A 25,669-nucleotide genomic window follows, 5' to 3' on the forward strand; every position below is an offset into this window, starting at 1 on the left:
CTCCTGTAGTTAATTTCAAAGGCCCATTAATTTGACCTTCTCAGTGCTTCTCGTGGTTTTTCTCTCATTTTAATTTCTGCTACAAATCTTCTTATTCATTTACTTAAGAAATACTTGTTGAAATATGCTAGGATTTCTCCCCTAACAAGTGGTAATTGTATGGTCTCCACAGTGCCCAGAAATGATCAGCCCCAGTAAATATTTGGGAACTAACTCACAAAATTAATAGATTAAGTTGAACCATATGAAGTTATCATTTTTTAAAGATCAAAGTGGTCACATGCCAGCAATTTTCTATGTTCAAAACATGTTACCAATAAGAATCATACCAATATGGAAGAAAAATACATATTGTTACTCCTTAATATTGTTAATGCTAACAATAATGTTAATGTTTATAATTTTCTTTCATTAAACTATAAAACTTGACTTTTCTCTGCCTGTTAGGAAACTCGGAATTACCCAGAATCATATCCACAACTGCCAAGGGATGAAACGGTGGAGAACCCTCATCTCCAGAAGCACATTTTGGAATTGGCATCCATTCTGGATGTTCGAAACGTGTTCTTTGAAAATACCTTGGATGACTATTAAAACAAAAACCCTCTTGTCGAAACACTTTCATTTGCCACAGATTTTAAATGGTGCCGTTTTCTAATGTGATGACAGACACATAGTGGTGTTACTTCGTTTTTATTTTTTAATTTAGGACCACCATTTTAAAAACAAACCTAAAACATTGTGCAAACATTTAGGGTGACTGTTTTAAAATACAATCTTTCAGATCTTTTAAAAAACTCACTTAATTTTGGGATTTTTATTTTTTTGGTTTTGAGGTACGGATACTTGCCTCCAGCATCTCATCCTACACTCAAATATTCACTGTTCTCACTCTTCGAAGAGTAAATTATTTATTTTTGTATAATGAGGAAAATCCAACTCTTAAACTTGGACCTTACAGTGTAATTGTTCACAGAGATGAAATTACCAGCATGGACTACTAAAAATCTAGAACAGAGTCCTGCCATAATATTTCTTTTCATTCCAAGTTAGTAGGTAGAAAATGGGTGAAGAGTATAATCGAGACAGTTCTTGAAATCATTTAAATTGCTTAAATACTGTCAGAATTTCAAAAACTATATAAGATTGATTTGCGCCTGAAAGCTAAAGCTTTAATTGGGATCTTGAGAATGATAAATATCATTTGGAATGTGTGAATCCTGTCTTATGAGATATGTTTGCATATTTTGGTTTCTTTGTTAGACTTCGAGTGCTAGAAATGAAAAAGAACAACTTTTAAATATTTCACTTAAAAATCAAATTGTCAGCTTTTTAATACAGTATTTCCAGTAGGAATTCTATTTAAATTCCTCATTCATAAGATCAGGTTTAAAGACTGTCTAGATTGAAGTCTGTGGCGTACAGTACAGAGTTTGTAATTTTTTTGCAGAGTTAAAGTTTGTGAGACTTCAGAGTCAGAGATGGTATTAATTTTAGTTGGGGGCAACCGAATTGTTATGTAACCTAAGATGGAAGTTGTTTTGCATTGACAATTTGGCAATAAGATGTTTTTTAAAACTTCTTATACTTAATATTTTATATTCACACACAAGTTTTTTATTATTTTAAATAGGACTCAGTGTATAATATAAAGATTTTTGTGTTCTTCTTCCCTATCATCCCCTTCATAATTTCACAGGTACTAGCTATGATATTTGCCTCCCTCCCCCTTTCCTTTTGACTCCACTCAGAAAGTTATGCATCAGAAGTCCTTCTACTTAATTTTCTGTATACAGGCTCACATTCTACCTCTGGCAGGCAGTCCCAGGGGAAATGAGATGATTGCTTTTGGTGCCTCTTTCCTATGTCCCTCGGGAAATTTTATTGTTATATTTTAACTTGGTTTTCATAGAGAATTACTTGGGTCTGAGCTATTCATATACTTGTTCTAATTTGCTGATACTATATCTGATATCTTGAAGTTATTGTTCTTGGTTTTGGGGGACTTTGTGGTGTTTTATTAATTAAAAAATTTTTTTTATTGATTTCAGAGAGGAAGGGAGAGAGAGATAGAAACATGAATGATGAGAAAGAATCATTGATTGGCTGCCTCCTGGATGCCCCTCACGGGGGATCCAGCCCGCAACCCAGGCACATGCCCTGACTGGGAATCAAACTACAACCTCCTGGTTCATAGGTTGACGCTCAACCACCGAGCCACACCTGTTTCATTAATTTTTAATTATTTTTGTTTGTTCTTTTAAACATATTTCAGAAAGCTTTGGAAAAGATATTCTGGATAGAGATTACCTTTGCTAGTGGGTTGTTTTCCATTATCAAATAAAGACCACTTTCCCTTTTTCTCAGCCCCTTAATAAATTCACCGCTTTCTTGTCACCGAGGTTTTCACCTAGACTCCAGCAATAGACTGGCCTAGTTGTCTGACCTCTTGTTTCAATTCTCCCAAAGTTCTGTGCCAGTAACGTTCCTAACACAGGAATGCTTAAAATGATATTGTACATCCTGAGCTTTATCCTCACCTGTTTAGCATAAAGAACACTGGTCTGAAAACTAGGAGTCCTGAGTTCTAATCCTGCTTCCCTGATAACTAGCTGTATGTCCTTAGCAGGTGTCTACATGTCTCTACTTTTTAGCATTCTAACCTATAAAATGAAAGCATTAGCCTTAGATCCTGTCCAACTCAATGGTTCTATAATTTGAATTCTTGGTTCCAAAAGATACTGATTTCTCTACCCCCTATCACGTGGAAAACTAATTTTCCTGATTTTAGTGTACACAACATTTTCTTTTCAAGATCATATTTAACTAGTTTTTATTCAAGAAAATATCTGGGTCTCACTTAGTTGTAGAAACTAGTTCAGAAAGAGAATCTGAAATATTAGAGCTTCTGTGATTAGAAATCACAACTAGGGTTTAGATGATGGCATTGGCTTCTTAAGCTAATAGTAGTGTAATTCCTCACTGGTAGTTAAAATTTTAAAGCGAACCAAAGTGATCTTGAGAGGAAAACTGCTAAGAAAGGCTAAGCTCTTGTTTCATTCAGGCCTTCAAAAAACATGTGTATTGAACAACTGTGCTCCGGATTTTGTTGCAGGCACTGGAGAAGCAAACAAAGTAGACGTAAAAATTCTGGTCTTCATGAAGCTTCATTCTAGTAAGAGGAGTCGGGCAATACATACAATAACTAAGTAAATTTATATTAGGAAGTTATAAGTAGTATGAAGAAGATTCGGGGCCTGGTAAAGACATTTTTCCGTTTGTTTTGTGGCAAAGAGCAATGTAGAAATGAGTGATCAGAATAGGCCTTACTGAGATTACATTTGTGCAAACAATTCATATTTATCTTCTCTCTGTGTGTGTATGGTTTTACTTTTTATTGTGAAAGTTTTACACATAAACAGAGTTTAATGAACCCTCTTGTACCCACTACCTAGCTTCTACATTTTAAAAAATGTATTTCTATTGATTTTACAGAGGAAGGGAGAGAGAGAGATAGAAAAATCAATGATGAGAGAAAATCATTGATCGGCTGCCTTGTGCCCCGACCAGGAATCAAACCAAGACCTCCTGGTTCATAGGTCGATGCTCAACCACTGAGCCATGCCGGCAGGGTCAGCTTCTACATTTTAAGGTGTTACTTTAATTAAGGAAGAAGAAACGTAAAAGGACAATCACCCCAGTGGGCTCTAGATGGCAATGGCAAAGAATCTCATTTTTTTTCAGTGCAAACTGCCCCCCCTTATAAATATAAAAATAGCAAGCTTATTATTTATTTATTTTTAGAATTCACAGAAACTTAAATATTGGAACTAAGAACAAAGCAAAGCAATAGAAAAGGGCACTTCTTTGTTTTCCAATTGCACAAACTCCCCCTGGAGATTCTGATAGTCTCTCACCTCTCTTAAGAATCACTGTAAACAAAACAGAAAGTGTAAGACTGCAAAAAGTCAGTTATACACAAAACAAAAGTAAGCACAATGGAATTATTTTCTCTTTCTTTTCCCATATATTTCTGAAGTCGGTAGAGCACTTTTCTTCCCTGTTTTACAGAAGAGAAATCTAAGGTACTTCCCCGCCTCAAAAAAAAAATTGTTAGTTTATTCACAGTGCTAGTGTTAGAACTCAAATCTCCTACTCTCAGCCCAGTCATTCCCAGTAGCTCAGGTTTTCTATAATGAACAAGAAAGAAATAAGAGATTTATATTTTGGCACAAAGATTATGGTATTTTTAATATCAAATATTAAAACCAGTAAATGAGTCAGCCCTAGCAAATTTTTATTTATTATTATAACTTATAGTCCATAAGTTAGACATTTTGTCTTTGATTTTAGCCAGTGTATATATATATATTGTATGTGTCTGTGTGTCTGTGTTTTCTTCTTAGGAAGTGGTGCTCTCAAAACCTCTCAAAGCACATAGAATTTATTGTACTCTTTATATTTTTACCGAGTTGAAATGTTTTGAGATTATAAAAGCAAAGTGCAATCTAGTTATGACTGAAAATTTTTTTTTAAATCTAAGATCTGGGTTTTATTTTTCTTCACTTGTGGCTTCTGCCCTGTGTTTTGTTCTTGTAATAGAATTTCCTGAAAGTGATTAGGTGTATTAGATGGTGATTGAACTGAATTTCGTTGAGGTAAAGGGAAAATCAACAAATACGCTTTTTTGTATGTCAGTTATGGATCTTTCTGTAGCATTCTTCTTTAAGTTTAATCTCTGATCTTTGTGACTTAGCAACTTTCTGTCTCTTAGAAGGGCTTTGGACTCAGTTGAAAAACCTTGTACTTAGTTATCCACGGAGACTTGTAATCAGCCTGATATACAGAGAACATTCCTGACTGGAAATAATATAGTAAGGTATGAAGGTCTGCAAACTTGGCTACTGCCAGTGATTCAGAACCACCTCCCCACCCTAAGTGAGTAAAAGATTTGATGTTAATATCAATGGTATGAGTCTCCTGGTGATATTTTGGTTTATACTAGAATATGTTCCTGTGTGTGTGTTTGGAGAGTGTAAAGTGTATTTACATTGAGAGCTCTTTTGTTGACTTTATTTATTTGAAATTCTTATTTGTAATGGCATGTGTATATTTTTATGACGCTAAATGCAATCTCTGTGTATACTTTTTGTATATATGTACATATTTGTAAATATATTGGTATGCAGTGATATAGTATGTGTATATTATATACCCATATCCATTGTGGGCTGAATTTATTTAAGTTCTGTGAGGACATCATAGTGGCATTGTTCATGCTGCTATAATTAGGTTGTGGCTGTATCTCATTCATGAGCCTCTATTTTGAGGGGCTTGTGTTTGGATAAAATGGGTTAATTTGGAGTTGAAATTAGGATACGAAGATCTTTAACAGAAAGCTGGATATTCTTAGCTTTAAAATCATCTGCCAATTTTCATTTAAACTGATGATAAATTAGTGACATAAACCTGAAAAACCTAAGAATGTGAAACTGAGACACCTACAGGTTCTTAAGCTATATTAGTCCTTTATTTTCTTAATCCATAGCTGAGTATTACTGAGTCGTAAAGTATTTATACTAAGAATCAAGGGGCTGTGGAAAAGATTGAGCATGTTTCAAAGTAGAGAGGAAAATGCCCTTTAAATAGGGAATATGTTCCTAGTTACCATTTTAATACCTGATGCTGACTTTAATTTTGCAACAATTTTTTCACCCATATGTCTCATATGTCTCTGTGAGGCAGAAAAGAGGGCATTAGGTAGGCTAGGGGAAGGCTTTACTTAGGTGGGGTGGAATTTATTGCAAAAAGGAGGTTGTTAATCTGTGTATTTAGAGCAGCTGTGATCACTTTAGTCCTGTCTTGGCATTACTGACTATGGATATTTCCTATTGGGGCTGCATATCAAAGATGAGTACGTTCATCTGAGAAAATGCTTCCAGGGAATACAATGCCTCCAGCTGTATCTATCTGTCTCTGTGAGACCACTTGTGTTCTGTAGATTGATGACATGTTCACACATGAGGGTAGGATTCTTAATATGAGGCGCGTGGTGTGCTCTAAGATCTGGGCCTTCAAACCTCTACCAAAGATGACAGGTGGGGGAGATAAGAGGATAGTGATTATGTACATTGCCACTTTGTGAACCTATGAAATATCACAGAATATCAATGTTCACTTACTTCTGTCTTCACTGGGCAAGTTTATTTGCATGGAAGCGGGTAAAAGATGTTTAATATACACTTGAATACAGTCACCACAGAAATAGAGTTTTGGGTGGTTTTTTTTTGCATGATTAAATAAACTGCAAAGCAACTGTTCACCCCATTATTCTTCAGAAGATTAAATCTATCTGATCCAACATTTTAATAATTTAAAGCTATTAAATTATCTTAAAGAGAGAAGTTAGAGTCAGGAGTCAATTTTACCACCCTCAAAATATTACATTTGCCTCTCCATTGTATTTTTAATAAAATAGTCAACTATTCATAACCCTGCTCAATTACAGTCTTAAATTTAAAATAAAGTTATAAATATAAAAAATTGGTAATGTACCATTTCTGAAAAATCGGTGGAAACATTTATAGTGTTTGATATCAACAAATCATTCATTGCAGTTGGAGAGATGCAGAGCAGGTGCTATGCTGTTTAAAATTCATAGACCTGATTTGGGCTTGGTGCGGACATTGATTTGAGGAGAGTGGCAGCAATAGATGCAGTAGATGAGAATGACATTGTGAATATGACCTCTGACTCTAACAGTTGTAAAGCCAGTTACTTTTCAGTTATGTCAGGTAAGAATTGCATAGAAAACCAAGCCTTTCCCCCCGTTCTCCTGTACTCTTAGACATTGATCCTTCATACGTATTTTTGCTAGACCTCCTCTTCTTTGCTAGACCTCCATAGTGGATACTATGACCACTTTACTTAAAAAAAACACACCCATAAAACAACTTTTTTTTAAAGGCAATTCGTCTTCCTCACTCTAGAATTTCAAAACAATATTACACGATGTCCCAGCTTCACTGAGTTTTTGAACACAGACTTCTTAAGCATGCCTTCTGTTGAAGGAAAAATAATTGATGTGTGAATGGAATCAATCACCTGTTGAAGAGAAGGGTTGTCAAAAAGATGATGTAGGGAGCATGCCTTTAATTGGGGAAAGATAAATGTATTAATATAACTTTGTTGGTGCCATAGAAATATTTCCATCTGTAGATATGAAATGTTCTCTTAAGCCAAAATTGGTATTTTTCATTTATTTGGTGTAATATTGACTTTTGAGAAGAATTTCATTTCTGTATTAACACTGTTTCTTAATCATTGATTGAAGTACCATATCTTAATTTTAAAGTATATTTGTTAAATTCGTTAGTGTGTTTTTAAAAGTTATTTCTAAAATTAATTATCAAGCTAACTTTGTGTGATTTTTAAAAACATATTTGAACAGTAGGTCAATTTTTAAATAGTTTGAAGTATATTAATTCTGTACTCCACATTCACTTAATCATAAAGCCTGAATTTGGTCACAGAACAGACTATAAATTGGGAATATTTTCCTATTTTGGACAATTCCAGTTTATCCTAAGACAATCATCTTTTTAGGTGTGGTATTGTTTATTGAAACATTGGTAATTTTAGGGTTCAGATTGTTACTCTTCAGTTGGCTTATGGAATGGAAGTTAATAGACTGAGTGATTATATCACTTTCAAAATGAGATAAGGAATTATTGCTAGCCTTCCTATATAAGTCTGCAGTAAACAATATTTAAAATTTTATGTTATATTACTAATACTTTCTCTTTTGAAGCTGTTGCAAATGTCCATTTGTCCATGATTGAAAATTAAGATTAGTAACCATTACAATTTGACCCACAAGTTTTCTCAAACATCAAATCAGTATAGTATGATCAACCATTGTAAAATGTGAAATTATCATATATGATTATCCTAAAGTAAATATTTCCAAACCATAAATAACCACAGTATTTTTCAAAATTGTATTCCTACCCTCTTTTGCATGTTACTGATTTTTTTCTAAGTTATAAAAATGTGTTGTAATATATTAAAATCTGCAAGGAAAATTGCTTTAAACATTTTAGGGCAGTAAAAATTTATTACTATTTCTTAAAGAATGGGGTTTTAAAAAAACTTTATCTTTTATTAAAAATAACTTTTAATGATTCAATAAAATATTTTAGGACTTGGTTTTCATGGCTTTTTACAGTTATCTGGATACGTTCCTTTAGTCACTTAGACCATATGGCTAGTTCTCCAATTGTTTTTTGTTTGTTTTTAATAAACCAGCTATTCAGCAATCAGAGAGTCTTACATTTTGTAGATTTCTTCTAGTTGAGGTCGGAAGGTCTTAGATATTAGGAAAGGCAGGTACGATGTCCTAACATTTTCATAGTAGAGCTTACAAATGAATTTATCTAAATAGGTTATCTTTAGTGTGTAGCACCAGTACAAATAGGGGTTTCATTAGTCCTTGAATCTGATGAAGCAGTTATAGGTCATCTCTTACTTTGCTCTAAAAATTGTTGTCATTTCAGGCCACGTTATTTTCTCTGAGCAGTTTGTTGTAAGGTTGAATATCTTTTCTTTATGCAAATCATCACTAAAGGTTAAAATAGTCAAATAAGAGTTAAAAATAAGTTGTGTTTGATTGTTTTTCCTGAAAATAATGGTGAACCTATTGTCTGTATTATGGATATTAGGCAGAAATGCACTTGTTTCAATCATAGCAGAAATTACATTTGGAGACCATAATTACTGGATTTGCTAGTGGTGTGAAATACTTTTTAAAAATTGTGCTTGTCTGTAGCTGAAATGTTACAGAATTGTAACACTATAGGGATTATAGAGTTATATTTATTAGCTCTCCTCAAGAGATTGAAGCACAATAATTATCATGTAACAGTTCTTATACAAGTGCTGCTAATCTGTCGTGCAAATAATGAAGCTATTTGGTTGCCTAGCTAGCTATTCACAAATTACTGTAATCCTTGAAACGTAGTCTTGTTGCTCATTGTATTAAATTTTGGGTATTGTGGGTTAATACTTTAGAACAAAATCCATTAACTCAGCTCTGTGAGACAGCAAACCATTTGAATTTATTAGTTTTATATGTATTATCAGTAGAATAAATTTTGAAGGGGCTATTTACTTCCAATGACTAAGGGGTAAAATTATATTGTCAATATCATTTGACTTGAACTTTTGTGGTCTTGTAAAAGTCTTGTCTGTTGTGTTTCCAGATTGCTTAAGCCATACATACTTTTTAAGGATTTTTTTTGTTATGTTCTTTTTCAGCAGCCTTTTCCTGCTTTGTCTGTTGTTGTTAATACTTCATTGATTTTAGAAATTGACAGGTTATTGAAACATTTTATTTTCTTGAGTTCATAACTTTTGACTCTTGTATGTGTGATTTGTCATAAAGAATAGCAAGCCTTTCACTACTTCACTAAATGAATTCCAGAGTAAACACTGTGATTCTGCAGAGTGGATTCTGTAGGCCTGTCTTTCCAATGTTTTCTTCTTTTATATGGTGCCTACCACCTTGAGGGCGTTTAAATACTAGTGGATGGAAAGTTAAACGTTGTCATTTTTATGTTTATTGAATAACAAGATTACAGAATATTTGATTTTTGTTGTCAGTGTACTGAAAGCATTTTTTTTGCATTGATAAATGTTCTCTAGGAATGTGACTAACATTCATCTGTGTGAACTCTTGTAAATGAATTTTGTATCTTGAATCCACGTATATATTAAGTGTATCAATATGAAAATAAACATTATTTGGTTAAAGTTTTCTTAAGAATTGTTGACAACATAAGTTCTAAACTCTTAGGGTTGTTTTTTTTTTGTTTGTTTTTTTTTTGCTTCTCTCAGATAATACCTCAGACATTTTAAACTCTTTTGGGGTTGTGGATTCAATGCTTATTCTCCTAGTTTGTATATTTCTTCTACGTCCTAGTCTTGTTTTTCTCCCCTCCCCTGCTCCTGGTGGTCAGAACTGGGACCCACGGAGGGAGGGATTGTTCAGGGGATGAGAGGAAGCTGTTGGTCCGCCCGCTGGTGTTGGGTCTGGGTCAGGAGCAGGAGCAGCTTCCATGTGGAATGGTTGGCTTGGTTGGCTTCGAGGAGTCCGGAGACCAGACGGAGGCTCCTCATTTGCACTGTAACTTTGTACAAGGCAGTGTTACCTCTCTGGACTCGCCATCTGTCAAAGTTGGAAACCCGTTAGTGGACAGTGGATAGTATATTGCATTTTACGAAATGCAACATATCAGACTGCACTATATAATAAGGGTATGATTCTGGAAGCTGTTCTTTAAATAGTGCATTATATGTGTCCTGGGTTGCGATATAAAACGTGTAAGCTGCAGTAGGTCATGGGCACAAACGTTAAAACACGAATCACAGGGCGCGAGGTACCAGGTACGGGCTTCCGTGTGAGGAACGAGGGAGGCACGGACGTGGAGTGGTTGCTGCTCAGTGACCTGCGGCCGTGGAGGGTGCGTGGGGCTGGGATGCGGGGGGTCGCCTAGACGCTCCGGTAGGCCCTGCGCAACCGCGACCCGAGCCTTCCCTCCCGCAGACCACACGCCGGCCGCACCAAACCAATAGGGTTCTTCCCCTTTTGCCACGAGGCTCCTCCCACTTCCCCCGTCCCGCACCGCTTCCTTAAAGAAAAAACAACGAGAAAGGCTTCGGCCACCCAGTCACCATCCGCGACTCGGCCGCTCGCTGACGTGGCAGGCCGGCCCAAGGGAGCGAGCGACCAGCCCCGCGCCTTCCAGCGGGTCCGGCGCAACCGCCGCCCGAGCTCGCGCCGGTGTCCGCGGAGACCGCTCCCCGGCGCATGCGCGCGGTGGGCGGGCCCCGCGGAGTCACTTCCGGCTCTGGCGCGAGTGCGGTTCCGGGTCGCAGCCCCGCTTGCCGGCCGGCCGTTCGCGCTGGTGACGCGGCCTGGCGTTCGCGAGAGGCCCGGAGGCGGGGCTCTGCCGGCTGCCCCGAGAGCGGCAGGTGCGCGGGCGGGGGCCGGAGACCCGGGCAGGCCCCTCACTCTCCCAGCGGACTCGGTCTGCCCCCACAGCGGCTGGGACGGGGCTGCCCCCAGACCCCAGGCGGGGGGCGGTGCCGGGTGCTGAAGGGCGAGGGTGGGGTCCGGCGGGCTGCCGGTCCCGGGAGTGCGGAGCCGGTTCCGGAATCCCCCGGCGCAACCTCTTACTAGTCACTCCTCTGGCCTCAGTTTCCCTCCTGTCAGATGGGAGGGACGTGGGTCCCGCCCTTCCTTGACAGTCCACGCTTAGGCAGGTTTGGAAGAAGCCTTGAGTGACTGGGGTCCAGACTGTTGCGGCAGGTACCCGCCTGCCTCCCTGGGCGTTAAGCAGCTGTCTTTTACCCAACTTAGCCATCTTCTCCCCCCCGCGACTTGCTTAGTGCGACTCAGGGCTCCAAGTAAACAGTGTGACTCAGAATCAACTGAGAAACACTGGCCCCGGGAAATCGTAATCTCATTCAAGTTGTTTCGCCCGGGGATCCCAGTGCGAAGTCTGTTTAGGCACCGACTGCAATGAGAGGTTTTGCTCTTTGTTGTGCCTGTGAGTGAAACTCTTAGGCAAATCACAAATACAAAGAAGACCTGGGTGAGGGAGGCTGGCTCACTGAGGATCGTGTCAGTGACAGGTTTTTCTCTCTCTCCTTTAATCATCCTCCCTACTCTTCCCACCTGCCCAGCCCCCTCAGCGTTTTGGTCTTACACTTGGAGAGAAATATCCAATGCATTTTATCTTTGTCTTCATGCAGGACAGAAAACTTTGACCTCCAACCTGTTTTAAATCTAGCAGATAAGCCAGGTGAGTAGGTGGTTTACAGACATTGAAGGTAACATTTTTGAAGAATTGTACAGAAAATGGATGACCTGAAGAGGTAAAAAGTCATTTGTAGATGGTAGGTAGCAGAGCTTGGATATCCTCCACAAAACATGAAAAGTCAAGGTTCGAGCCAGAGTATTCGTGTTTTATACACCATTGGGAGGAAAAGGCATTTGAGTCTCATTGTTGAATATTATGAAAAGAAACTGATTTGAGGTCATTTTAATCATCCTTAAAGAGAACCACAAAGCATTCCCAGGAAATGTTTAAGGATATCTGATACCTATATAATATAGTTGTCTGCCTTGCCTGGTCTTTGCCAGGTTCTGGTGAATAGCTGATTGCAAACCATCTGGGAACATTATACCATTACACCTTTTCCTCACATTGAGTTACATGTTTTTGTTTTCATCTTAAAAACAACAATACTGAACTGTAGTTAGTATTATTGGGAGAAGGTTTCAAAATCATTATGTGATGTTAATGTTTACCCTGGAAATTTTTACTTAATGTGCCATTGCCAACATGGTGTACTAAAGGAAAAGAGTAGGGCCCTGGCTGGTATGGCTCGGTTGGTTGGAGCCTCGCTGTATACTGATAGGATGTGGGTTTGATTCCCTGTCAGAGCACATGCCCAGGTCGTGGGTTTGATATCCCAGTGGGGTGTATGCGAGAGGCAACAGGGCAGGGGGGGGGGGGGCGGGGAGTAGGGACTTGTGAGTCAGAATCCTGAGTTCAAATACCAGCCCTGCCACTTAGCCACACAATCTTTGGCAGATTACTTCACCAACTCAAGACTGAATTTCTTGATCTGTATATGCATATGAAGTGCCTGAGAGCTTTTTAAATGTTTAGTAATTGTGTTCTATTAAGTATACATGGTAAATTGTGAAACTTAATTTTGAAACCTGAAGCTTAACATAGCAACTCAGATGTGAAATCTCTCCATTGTTTAACTTAGAATTCTCTTTGATCTGATTTATAGATTCTGTGTTGCCATAGGTGACTCACATTTAAGACGGAATGCAGCTAGCCTGGATGTCTGGAACTTTTTAGACACTTGTCTTGGACTTCTTGGTTGCTGGCCTAAAGACTACTGTGGTGGCTTAAGAGCTGGTCATCAGGACAGCATAGCCACAAGGCAAAATGTTTGCAAAACTAAAGAAGAAAGTTGCAGAAGAGTCTGCTGTTTCCCAGAGGCCAGGAGGTGCTACTAGGATCCCACGGTCGGTGAGCAAGGAATCTGTTGCCTCTATGGGAGCTGACTCAGGAGATGACTTTGTAAGTATCTTCATAGTTTTTAATATTTGTTACCATCTCAATATATATTTAAAATAAGATTTCAGGGATTGTTCCAATAAGTATATATATATGTATATTTTTTAATATATTTTATTGATTTTTTTATAGAGAGGAAGGGAGAGGGATAGAGAGTTAGAAACATAGATGGGAGAGAAACATCAATCAGCTGCCTCTTGTACACCCCCTACTGAAGATGTGCCCACAATCAAGGTATATGCCCTTGACCGGAATGGAACCTGGGACCCTTCAGTCCTCAGGCCGACGCTCTATCCATTGAGCCAAACCGGTCAGGGCCCAATAAGTATATTTTTTAATTGAAAGATTATTTGTAGTTATATGATTTTTCTCATTCTGAGGTGTTTTTCTATTTATTTTTTCTTAGGTTTCTGTGAGTTCCTTTCCATATTCTTTACCTTGTCCTCTTTTTCCATCTTTGTATCTTGTGCATCTTCTTTTACATTTCGTTTCTCAATACTTCGGTCTGTTGTCTCTGTAGACACATATACTTTAAGCCATTGTTGCTTAACAAGGTCTCTGAGGTGTCATGTGGAGTGAGCCAAAGTACACTCTTTTATTGGGAAAGTTGATGAAAAGATGGCACTGATGACTGCAGTATGTCCCTTATTTGTAAAGTACCTTTGTGGTTGGAAAGTTTTCAAAAAATGAGGATGCTGCTGTGTAAGGTAAATGTTAAACCTTAGGATTAAAAGTATGTCTTTAGCATATGGCAGGATCCTCTTAAAGTCAGATAACTTTCCCAAAATGGTTTGTAGTACTTGATATATGTAAAACATATATATATAGTAAATGTAAAGTATAAAGCATAAAAATAAAATGACGGCTTGTTCATCTGTCACTTATTCAAAGAACTAGAACATTATTGATATTGTTGAAGCTATTCATATGCTCCTTCCCAGTTCCCTTCCCCTCCCTCCCCTCCAGATAACCACTATCCTAAATGTTGTGTTATCATTCTCCTGCTTTTTAAAATATCCTACCAGATATGAATATATTCATAAGCAGTTTGTTGTTTAATGTTGCTTATTTTTGAGCTTTATAAAAAATTGTATACTATAGTCTTCTTGGACTTCCCTGCCCCCCCGCTCAACATGTTTCTAAAATGCATCTGTGTTACATGAAGCTGTGGTCCACTTATTTGTACTGCTATATAAGATTCCAGCACTTGAAGACAGTTTATCTCTGTCTACTCCTGGTGATAGACACTTGAGTTGTTTCCATGGTCAGATGACTCATCTTCCTCCTTTCTTACACTACCTGTCTGGGTCAGATTACATGGCAGAAGCTATTAGGTTATTGGGATGAAACAATAAGACTACCAGATCTAAATTATCATTGGCCTCCTATATTTAACAGGAAATATAAGTGCACATTTGATCACCAGGCTGAAGGATGTAGTTTTAACTCTTGAGTTCTGTGACAGATATACCTGAATTCCCTTTCATGCAGGCAAAAATACCTGCATGCTGACATGCTAAATGAAGGCTCTCATCTCGAATGCACCAGACATACAGATTGGCCTGAATTCAGAAAATACTTTGCTTTGAGACTTCTAAAGTAATTGATTTGAACTTACTATATATACATTCTGATCCTGCCATATTTTCAGACACTTATACCTGCTGCATATAGTTCTCCAACCAGATGTTTTTCCTCTGGCACCTTAAATTCTAAAATGAACAAAACTGAATTCAGTAACTTCATTTCCACATGTGCTCCTCATCACCCAAGTCACCAGCAAGAAACCTTGGAGGCATTTTGAACTCTTTCCTCCTTCACTTCTTGGTGTCCAAGCAGTTAACAAGTACAGGGTGTACCCCCAAAAAATACATACACACTTGAACAGCTAATAACTCAATTTTAAAAATGAAATGTATTTTAATAAATATTGCCTTTATAATTATTCAAAGTGTGTGTATATATTTTTCTGGGATATCCTATATTTGGCTTCCATCTCCTAAATATCCCAAACTTACCCTCTCTACTCCATTTCCTAGTAATACATTTACTTCCATTTTATTTCAGGCTGTCTTTGTTTCTGAGACAAATGTGGTAACACAAGGTAAAATGTTGTGTATCAGAGAAGCCCATTAGCATTTCAGTGCCCAGGGATTTTATTGGGAGGCTAGTCATTTACCAAAATTTCAGACTCCTGGAAGAAGCACAGGTGTCAGCATAAACCATATATTTTTTTTTGCATAATCAGTTTAGGGTACAATGAGCCTTTCTTATCAGAAATAGTGGGAACCCATGCAAAATCCAAGCAGACCTTGCTAAAAATGGCAGTCTCAGGCCTGTGATGTTAACTCTTTGCTGCACAGTATATAAAACACTTTGTAATATAGCCTGGCTCTTAACAAGTATTTCATGATAGCAGTTACTGCAGCTGCTGCTGTTTTAGGTAAGGACTCTTTGTTTTACCTCTCTCTATTCCAGTGCTTATTAGCACAATGCTGAGAATAGGATGTGTCACTAACAGTAATAATCATAACTTCTACTAATAATAGATGATATATATTAAAACTATGCAAGGCTCTATTTTAGGGACTTGACAATTATTGATTTATTTACTCATAACAGTTCTATGAAGTACATCATGTTTGTTATCATAGTTTACATATGCAACCATTGCACAGAGAAGTTAATAATTGGCCCAAGTTCTATACTTTTATAAGTGGTGAAGATGGGACTTTAACCTGGACCTTCTGCCTGCAGAGACTCTCTCTTAACTGTACACTGTACTGCGTCGCCATACATGGTGGATGGGCAAGTGGCTAGATGGGTCAATGATTTAAAGTGAATTGTTCAACCACCTTTAAATACATTTTGGGAATAAATTGAGAAACATTACTAGATATTAGATATTATTATTTTTAATTTTGTTAGGTATGGTAATGGTATTGTGATTATAAAGGAACATGTCCTTATATTTTAGAAATATTTATCAAAGTATTTAGGATGAAATGCCATGATGCCTGTTATTTATTTATCTTAAAATATTTTTATTGATTTTAGAGAGGAAGGGAGAGAGAGAGAAACATCGATGTGATTTGTAACATTGATTGGCTGCATCCCGCACTCCCCCTACCGAGGATTGAACTCTGACTGGGAATGAACTGGTAACCTTTTGGTGCATGGGAGATGCCCAGCCCACTGAGCAACACCAGCCAGGGCCATGATGTTATTTAAAGTACTTTAGTAAAATAAAAATTGATGAAGCAAATATGGGAAAACATCAGCAATTGTTAAAATTAATGTTCATTAAACCATTCTCCCTACTCGTCTGTGTTTTTAAAAATTTTATAATCAAAGGTAAAAATATAAAGCAAGTTACTTATTAACAACAGTAAGCAAAGACCAAAATAATAAAGATAATGTTTTAAGATAATGTGGACTGTTGAGGAAAATTTGATTCACTCTAGAGCTTTAGAATGACATCTCTTCGTTTTATAGATGAAGATACTGAAACTTTATCGATATCAGTAATAGTTTCTTCCTCTCAGACCAGCCTTCCCCTCTTTATCATCACAGAGCTTTTCCCTCTTTATCCCAGGACTTTAGCTTTGGAAACATAAAGTGACTTCCTTTTTTTTTAATCACTGAAAACATATATTTCATATTATGTACTTGGTGTAATAAGATCATAATGGGTTTGTTCACCATCATTTATTTCAATACCATGTATACACACACATCATTTATTTGTTTAGCATCTCACATCTCCTTCGTACTGTAGATGGATATAGTATTGCTTCTGCTTTATAGGTTGATGAGCTAGGATCCGGTAAGTTAAGAAGCTTTTCAGTGATCACAAAGTGTAACCAAACCTAAAATAAGAGTCATCGCTTTCTGGTTCAGTACTGCGGTCTCACACCTCCAGAAACCCATGTGTGAATACTACTTCTTGTGTCTATCTCAACAGGCTTCCGATGGAAGCAGTTCCAGAGAAGATCTTTCGTCTCAGCTTTTGAGAAGGAATGAACAGATACGGAAATTAGAGGCCAGACTTTCTGGTATGTCTAAGAACTCATAAAAAACAAACAGGAAATTTTCCTTCCCTGACCCTCTCTCCCTATAAAATAGCTATATAGTATAATCTTATCGTTATTTTGGTGTATTTTGATTTTCTTAGTAAAGAAAGGAGAAATTTGTACCCCCTTTGTTCCTTCTTTTGTTAGTATACCAAATAGTGTAAGTTCAAAACTGAGTTTTAAACTTTAAAAAGCACACAAAACTTAGGTTTTCTGCTCCTGAGGTTTCTAGCCATGGATATAAAAGGTATTAAAAGTGTATGTAGAATAGATTGGACTGTCTTTTTTAGCCATTAGCATAGCTTGCTTTCCGGTGGAGAGGGGTAGAGGATATCATTTACAGGGAATGACCAACACATGTTGGATTCTTCAACACCAGAGGGATTTGGTGCTCTGTTGCCACTTGCTATAGCTACATATCACCTATGTAAGTGTTATTCTGGTCTGGGCCACATTTCAATAGTATTTCTAACTTCAGCATCTTTATAGAAGCAGTAACTCTCGCTATGTTTTTTTGTGTGCACTTTACAATTTACACAACTTCCATTATATCCTTTGCCTGAGCAGGTCATGTTTTTTATAGAGTGTGAGTTCTTATTTTATTTCTACCAGTGGACACATTTGAAAGCTTCATCCTGTGAAGTGGTTAGTGGTTTCTGTGTTTCTTTTTGTCCATTTGCCTTATGCCCATTTTATTGGAGTGAAAGCAGTAGACTGCAAAATTCCCCAAATTTTATGTGACATCTCTGTGTTTGTTCAGTTATCAAAGGTCCATAATGTAGCTCCCAATTTCTAGTTAGTTTATTATCATTTTGTCCTCACTGTAGCCTTATTAGACATAGCAAGGTTAAGGTCATACAAGTAGTAGGTGGTAGAGCTGGGATCCAAATCCAGATTTGCTTGATACTAGAGTCTATACTCTTTTTAAAAATATATTTTTATTGATTTCAGAGAGGAAGGGAAAGGGAGAGAGAGAGAGAGAAACATCAATGATGAGAGAGAATCATTGATTGTCTGCCTGTTGCATGCCCCAAACTGGGGATTGAGCCCGCAACCCAGGCGTATGCCCTGACTGGGAACCGAATCGTGATCTGGTTCATAAGTTGATGCTCAACCACTGAGCCATGCCAGCTGGGCTAGAGTCCATATTCTTAATTACAGTCTGCTTTAAACTCAGTTTTTACTGTCCTCTTACCCTCTGGTGTAAATAGTATCAGTAACACAGGTGAAATAACTGCACATTTGTTTAATGTTGTGGGGAAACTATAAAATGACATGTACCCTCCCTAATATAGAAGGAAGAATAGTCTGAGCTTGACTTAGGTTAGAGAGGAAGGGACAGGGGAGAGAACTGACATTTACTGAGCTCACGTATGTCCTGGGTATTTTCCAACAGGCTCAGTATTAATAACAATAGCAGCTCCCATTTATTGAGCACTGTGTGCTAGGTGCATAAGGCATAGAAAATGGTTTATTATCTAATGCATCCTTTGAAGTAGGTACTCTTAATATCATCATTTAATAAATGAAGAAACTAATACTTAGGATCAATCATTTGCTTAAGGACTGACAGAGTTGGGATTTGAACTAAAGCCTGTCTACTTTTCCACTATACCATACTATCTTCTTTGGTCACTCAGGTAATTAATTCTGACTTTCACCTTTAAAATGACATAGGCAGCTCAGTTCCTGTGTGGAAAGGAAGCTGACTTCTAGAGCATGAAGCATTTTCACTATAAAGGCAGTACTGTGGTAAGGTGTCTGCTAGTATCCTAACCACTGTTACTCAGTTGTATGGACTGTACGCTATTTAGGGAGTTCCCTTTGATCTATCCTGCTAAGACTGGAAGGGGAAGTGAAACTGAGATTTGAAATTAAGTAATGAGATGATACTGGTTTTCATAGCAGGGCATTTCTGATGACCGATCCAGGACCAATTCTTGTTCTTTATCAAGGCTAAACAAAGCTGCCTATTCGTATTCACCATTTACACCTTGGATAGTTTGTACTACCTGTTTGCCTGTCTTGTTCATTGTTATTGGGAGGCTGTCTGCCTAGCTATCCTTACCAGGAATAGTTTTCAGGCTGAAAAAATCATCATCATTTTCATTCATTTTTTTTGTTTAATTAACTTCCTTTCCTGATGTTTGTCCATTCCTGGTATGTGCGTCACCCTCCTCACCCAAGACTATGCTGAACAGGTCCGAAACTTGCAGAAGATAAAAGAGAAGCTTGAAATTGCATTAGAAAAACACCAGGATTGTACGTATTTTTTTCCTGTTCCCCCCCCCCCCCCAATATTTTTAGGGTTTAAATGAAACAATTGTGTATGGTTAAGTTTTTAACTTTGTCACAGCTCAAATCTTTATTTTATGAGTAGTATCTAGTATTTCTTAATTAGGTTGATATAACATTTGTTTGATATTTAGTAACATACAACTCGTATTTATGGGCATGTTGCCTAATGGGCATGTTTCTTAGGAGAAGGAAGCTGTGTCCATCCAGTTGACCAGTTTATTGGTAAAATCTAGTGCCTGGCCCTGGGATCTAAATCAGGAGGCTTGGTTCTAGCCATAGTTGCATTCCTGCTGTGTTCAGAAACGGGGAAATCTCTAGCTGTCATCACTCCTCCTCCAACAATAGAACATACATTTTGTTTATTCTACCTTAAATCATATGGTATTCTTTGGTCCAATCAAAGAAAATGCTGACAGAAGTAGACAGTTATTTTCAGTTGATATATACTAAAAAAAATTTTTAAAGGAAAACAAAGTGAAATATTTTTGTGTGTTGCTTTGTTTTGATTTTTGTTTTTAATTCTATAAATTGATAATAGCCATCACTTAGCAACAGCATTGGTGTTTTCTTGCACCTTACCTAACTCAGTCAGTGTTCTTTTATTGTACCATTTAAAAGTTACCTTTTGGCATCTTCCTAAATGTATATACTTGATTATTACCAAAAACAAAAACAACAGGAAACAAATAAACAAAAATGGTGGTCTATTACTAAGGCCAAACGATTCTGGGAAAGGAGATGGATCAGGTTTTTCCCAGTCTCATAATTCATTTATGTGACCTTGGCCTGTTTGTTAGGTGACAATTGTAATCACATGGGTTATTTGTGATGCTGTTTCTGAAATGTTTCCATATCTCAAATAAAGCCTCTTTGTTAACAGCTTCCATGCGGAAATTTCAAGAGCAGAATGAGACATTCCAAGCCAACAGAGCCAAAATGGCAGAAGAACAGGCTTTGGCCTTAGCCAGAAAGGACCAGGTATTTTATATTTGTCATTGCCCAAGACTGGCGACAAGATTTTATTTGGGACATGATTTTTTTTTTAAATCATGACCTAAACCTGGTAGAAAATATTTACAACCTAGGAGAAAAGAAATGCTATATACAGGGTGAGACAAAAGTAGGTTTACAGTTGTGAGTTCGTGAAACAGTTTCTTGTATTAATTATTATTGTTTTATTTTCCTTACAAACAGCTGTAGGTCTACTTTTGCCCCAACCTGTATGTTTTTTGAGATTTCATTTGGCCTCAGAGTTGGATATTATCAAGAAACTTTACAGTTATAATCATGAAGTATGTCCAGAATGTGAGATTATCATTCTGCAACTGTGTAGCTTTATAAAATGGAGAAGGGAAATTGTGTGTCCATAGTCTGATAGCGAGCCCAAGACTAGGAAAAAGATCTCTGTCCTCTCAAAGCCTAGATGCAAACACTTGCCTTAGACAATGGAGAAGATGATATCAAGCTAGCCATCATCCATGATATACATAATTCTTACAATCTTTGTTCCCAAATTTCTTCAGCTTCAGCTAGCTAGACAGAAGGGAATTCCTATAATCTCATTAGAATTATCCATTGAAAGATGCTGAATGAATAACAATAAGAAGGGAAAATAATGCTGTTTATTTTGTGCAATGGCATTTTAAATTTAAGATAAGCATCAAGATATTATAATGATAATCCTGACTTTTTAAAGATGGGTGTCAATTTATTATGTTGCATTTAAATAATGTATAGCCCTAGCTGGTTTTGCTCAGTGGCTAGAACATTGGCCCATACACCGAAAAGTCTCGGGTTCACTTCTTGGTCAAGGGCAACGTACCTTGGTTGCAGACTAGGTCTTCCCGCATACCCCTCAGTTAGGGGCATGAGGGAGACAACCGATTGATGTGTGTCTCTCTCTCCCCCTTCTCCCTCCCACCTCTAAAAAAAAATCAATGCAAAAATATTATCAGATGAAGATTTAAAAAAATATATATGTATATATTTAAACATATACACACACACACACACACACACACACACATTGTTAGGCGAGGATTAACAAAAAACAAAGCAAAACAGAAAATGTATACTTTACCTACAGTAGGTGGGTTGGTTGATTGGTTGGTTTTAAAGTTTGCATTTGTCTTCTAGGACATTACTAACCAGAAAAAAAATCATTCACCAATACTGTACTTAGTGGCTAACTATGATGGTATGAGTTTACATAAATTAAGAAATCTAAAATTGGTAGATTCTGATTGTAGGCATTGGGATATGGCCTTTCATACCAGTGGATATTTTCCCCCCATTCAGTGATTTGTGAATAACAGGCATAATCCCTTTTCCATGAACTTATACCAGATGCATAAAGCATATTGGTAAAATCAAGATGAGAAGGAAAATAATTATTAGGAGCTACTGAAGACCTTCCCCTTTAGTAAATTAATTTCTAAACATCAATTACAAAGTTACCAACTCAGCTGGTCCCAGCTACTCATCCCAAGAAGTTATGATAGTAATCATGGAAAACCACTCAGGAATAAGCTAAAAAGCTGCATCCAAGCAGCACAGATAGTTTTGTTTGGGTGCTCTACTTAGTAAAAATCTGCAGGCTTGTATTTGTATTCTAGAGTTTTATAAAAAGTTCATTTTCTTCTTTTTAGGGCTCTTAGCTTTCTTTCTTTCTTCTTTTTTTTTTTTAATCCTCACCCGAGGATATTTTTCCATTGATTTTTAGATAGAGTGGAAAAGAGAGGGAAAGACAGAGAGAAACGTTGATGTGAGAGAAACACATCAATTGGTTGCCTCTTAACACACCCTGACCAGGCCCTGGCCAGGGAGGAACCTGCATCTGAGATATGTGCCCTTGACCGGAATCGAAGCCGGGACCCTTTGGTCTGCAGGCCGACGCTCTATGCACTGAGCCAAACTGGCTAGGGTATGGCTTTCTTCATATTAAGACAACTTCAAGTGCGTGTTTGTTTGTTTTTTAATTCACTATTTTGTTTGTTTGGTGGGTTGCTTTGGGGGTGGGGTAGGTTGTTTTATTTTCTGAAAATCTTGATATTATTGATACTCTTCCCTGGAAACTGTACTTTTTTTGTTCTTTTGCCTTAGGAATGGTCACAAAAAGTGGAGCAGCTTGAAAAGGTTAGTTCATCTTTAATTTTGTCTCATTCCGACTGTGGGCCTCTTCTGCGGAGCTTAGAAAATGGATTCTGCAGCACCCAGTGTACTGATAGCTACACCTCTTGGAAGCAGGGTACTAGATGATTACCCATTGACTTGAAAAACTCATGTCTTACCCTTTTGTTGGTGGGCATGCCCCGCCCAGTATACTCTCCACCCCTCTCTTAACTTTCTCTGTGTACATGAAGGCTGATGGGACCTGCATCAGCTGGGCTCCATTGCCCTTTTGCTTCTGATTGGGTTCCGCCAGTGGGAAACACCAAAAGAACTATGTGTGGAGGAAGAGTGGGGTCAGTGTTCATTTCCCCAACCTTCTCCATGTGGAATCCCTTCGGGTTAGTTGTAGCCCATGACCAAAGGTCACAGCTTTAGTTGGATCTTTGGTTTACCCTCTTGACATAGTTTCTTTCTCTAGGTTTCTTGTAAACTCTTCATCCCTTTGTCCCTTCATGTCCATCTGTTACTAGCACATTTTCTCTTTTGGATTTTGTAACTCTGCCCACAGCTTTGAAAAGTCCCTTTATTAAACTCTTCTCAAAATACCTAACCTGAGTCTGCCATCTGTCTCCTGCTGGGACCCTAACTGACACTGTGGTAGCATTAGGAACACTTTTGGAGGAGACAGTGAAAGGAGTGCATTTCTCCAAGCTCAGCATTGAGCAGATAAGAGAACCTCTTGGCTAGACACAGATGAGGAAAATTTATTATTCCAGCACCACAGCTTTTCTAACACTGTGTAGATGCTTAAGTAATGCATTCCTGGCTCCCAAACATGAATACTAAGGTGAAATTTCAAGCCTACAATTAGAAAAACATTTTAATTTAAAATAATCAATAGTCAACACCCTGAGCCTGAATTATATGTTGCTACTTTATTCATTCCTTGTTTTCATTGAGTACTCCTAAGTTACTCCTCATGGTAGAAAAATTATTTCTTAGATTGATAGGTTGCTGGTTTAATTCCAGGTCAGAGCACATGCCCGGGTTGCAGGCTTGATCTCTCGTCGGGGTTGTGCAGGAGGCAGCGAATGGATGCTTCATTTTCACATCTGAGTTTCTCTTTCTCTCTCCCTTTCCCTTCCTCTCTCTCTCGCTCTCTCTCTGAAAAAAAAAATAAATAAATAAATAAATAAAAGTTTTTAAAGAAAAAAATGTTCTAAGCATGGTGTTGATGGTCTTAAACATGGTGGTATAGATTAGGTCAAAGTTTTGTTATCATAAGAAACTTAAGATTGTAGCAATTGAAATTCTCATTGGACTATTTTTTGTCTTTTAAAATTATGGGAAAGGGGGATCCATATAGGACTGAACTAAATAAAACCTACTTCAGTTCACTAAGGAGATTGTCTCTCTTCACCCATTCAAAGGAGGGACTGGAAAGTATTTTAGACAGGGAAAAACTAGAGACACCTAGGTCTTTGAAGCCACTGTGATTTTTGGAAATGTTATTCTTATAGACTGTTTTAATTTCTTTTCAATCAAGAATTGGAAACTGCAACAGCAGGGTTTGTCCTTAAGATAATCCATCTTGGTTGGGGGGATGGAGGGGGGAGGAACAAAAAATAAAAAGAGATCCATCTTGAGAAGTTATCATTTAGTAAATTGTAATCTGCTGAAATCAGTCATGTCTAATTTTTGTTGACTTGCTCATTGAAATCCGTTCTACTTAAATGCATCTAGTTTTGTCATGGCATTCAGTCTCTTACTCCAGTTATTAATGCTATTCAGCCAGTTGAGCCTCTCACTGGGAATAAACATGTAAAATGGATATCTGGAATTGTTAATCAAACTTAAGATTTTAAAGCGTTAAGTAATTGTTCTTATTGCTCTTATTCGCAACTGTCATTTAAAACATTTATTTTTTAACTTAAAAAATTAATGCCATATTGATCATATTACTGTAAAGCTTCCTATTATCAATGTTTTCTTGTCTACTGACAGGAGATTTTTATTAAGAATTCTGCTTACATAATATTATTTTAATGTCTTAGTTGCCTGAGTTGATATCTTCTTCCAAATAGGAGAAAAGGTTTCTGACAGCTCAGTTACAGGAAATGAAGAACCAGAGTTTGAATCTTTTCCAAAGGAGAGATGAAATGGATGAATTAGAGGGGTTCCAGCAGCAGGAACTAAGTAAAGTAAAACACATGGTGCGCATTTTTGTTTTAGTAGCTAAATGCTGAATAGATTACTCATTATTCTGATTTTGCTAGTCATCACCCTCTCAGTGCTGACAAACATACCCCAGTAGTCTTTGATATTAATTATATTTATACTAAAGGCCCAGTGCACGAAATTCTTGCATGGGTAGGGTCCCTAGTGGCTGCTGGCTGCCAGCCAGGGTGCCTCCCTTCCTCCAGCCGCCTGCCACTCCCAGCCCCGCCCCCTGGTTGAACTCCTGATCGAACTCCCAGTTGAGGGGACAATTTGCATATTAGGTTTTTATTATATAGGATATTTTTCAATTTATTAAAGGAGAAGTTCTGTTTCATTTTCTTTCTTTTTCACTACTGGGCATATAAGGCCACTCAGAAGCTGACAAGTTTGGCTTATTGATTCAGATTTTTTTTAAAAGTTATATTTCTCAGTAGTGGCTCAATGAAACTTTTATCTTCGTGTCAGCTTTTAAAAAAAGAAGAAAGTCTGGGGAAAATGGAGCAAGAGTTGGAGGCACGAACCAGAGAACTTAGTCGAACCCAGGAGGAGTTGATGACCTCCAATCAGCTGTCGTCAGACTTGAGACAGAAGCTAGAAGAATTGCAGAGACACTGCTCAACGCTGGAAGAGCAGAGGTTCTTGCTTGGTCTGTGGGGCCCATGGGAAGTGGTGTAGCTCTGGCTAGAACCTGCCCACCATTCCCCATTACTCATTGCAATACTTTCTGATCTCAGTTCTGGCAAAGGCTTATGGGCTTATCCTTATCTGCCTAGGGCTTAGGACCACCCCCCCCCCCCTAAAAAAAAA

General features: G+C 37.7%; 2 protein-coding genes across 7 annotated transcripts in view; both read left to right on the forward strand.

Annotated features, from left to right (window-relative positions):
* The window catches only part of SCAI (suppressor of cancer cell invasion), an 80,801-nt gene extending 71,043 nt beyond the window's left edge, over positions 1–9,758 (forward strand). For 3 of the 4 annotated variants that reach the window (XM_079789770.1, XM_079789771.1, XM_079789772.1), the window contains one exon: positions 448–9,758. In XM_079789770.1, coding sequence (XP_079645896.1) covers positions 448–594 — 147 coding nt within the window. In that variant the 3' untranslated portion in view covers positions 595–9,758. The remainder of the gene's footprint in view (positions 1–447) is intronic. The other variant, XR_013814454.1, reaches the window with a different exon arrangement.
* A 1,139-nt stretch (positions 9,759–10,897) lies between these two features.
* Positions 10,898–25,669, forward strand: part of GOLGA1 (golgin A1) — a 45,589-nt gene continuing 30,817 nt past the window's right edge. Inside the window, exons 1-9 of one of the 3 annotated variants that reach the window (XM_079790254.1) lie at positions 10,898–11,031; positions 11,815–11,864; positions 12,868–13,163; positions 17,125–17,215; positions 19,421–19,495; positions 20,412–20,509; positions 22,634–22,666; positions 24,727–24,855; positions 25,328–25,497. In XM_079790254.1, the coding sequence (XP_079646380.1) occupies positions 13,029–13,163; positions 17,125–17,215; positions 19,421–19,495; positions 20,412–20,509; positions 22,634–22,666; positions 24,727–24,855; positions 25,328–25,497 (731 nt within the window). In that variant the 5' untranslated portion in view covers positions 10,898–11,031; positions 11,815–11,864; positions 12,868–13,028. The remainder of the gene's footprint in view (positions 11,032–11,814; positions 11,865–12,867; positions 13,164–17,124; positions 17,216–19,420; positions 19,496–20,411; positions 20,510–22,633; positions 22,667–24,726; positions 24,856–25,327; positions 25,498–25,669) is intronic. The other 2 variants (XM_079790255.1, XM_079790256.1) reach the window with 2 other exon arrangements.

Source organism: Cnephaeus nilssonii (assembly GCF_951640355.1).
Source record: "Cnephaeus nilssonii genome assembly, chromosome: 14".
Taxonomy (NCBI): domain Eukaryota; kingdom Metazoa; phylum Chordata; class Mammalia; order Chiroptera; family Vespertilionidae; genus Cnephaeus; species Cnephaeus nilssonii.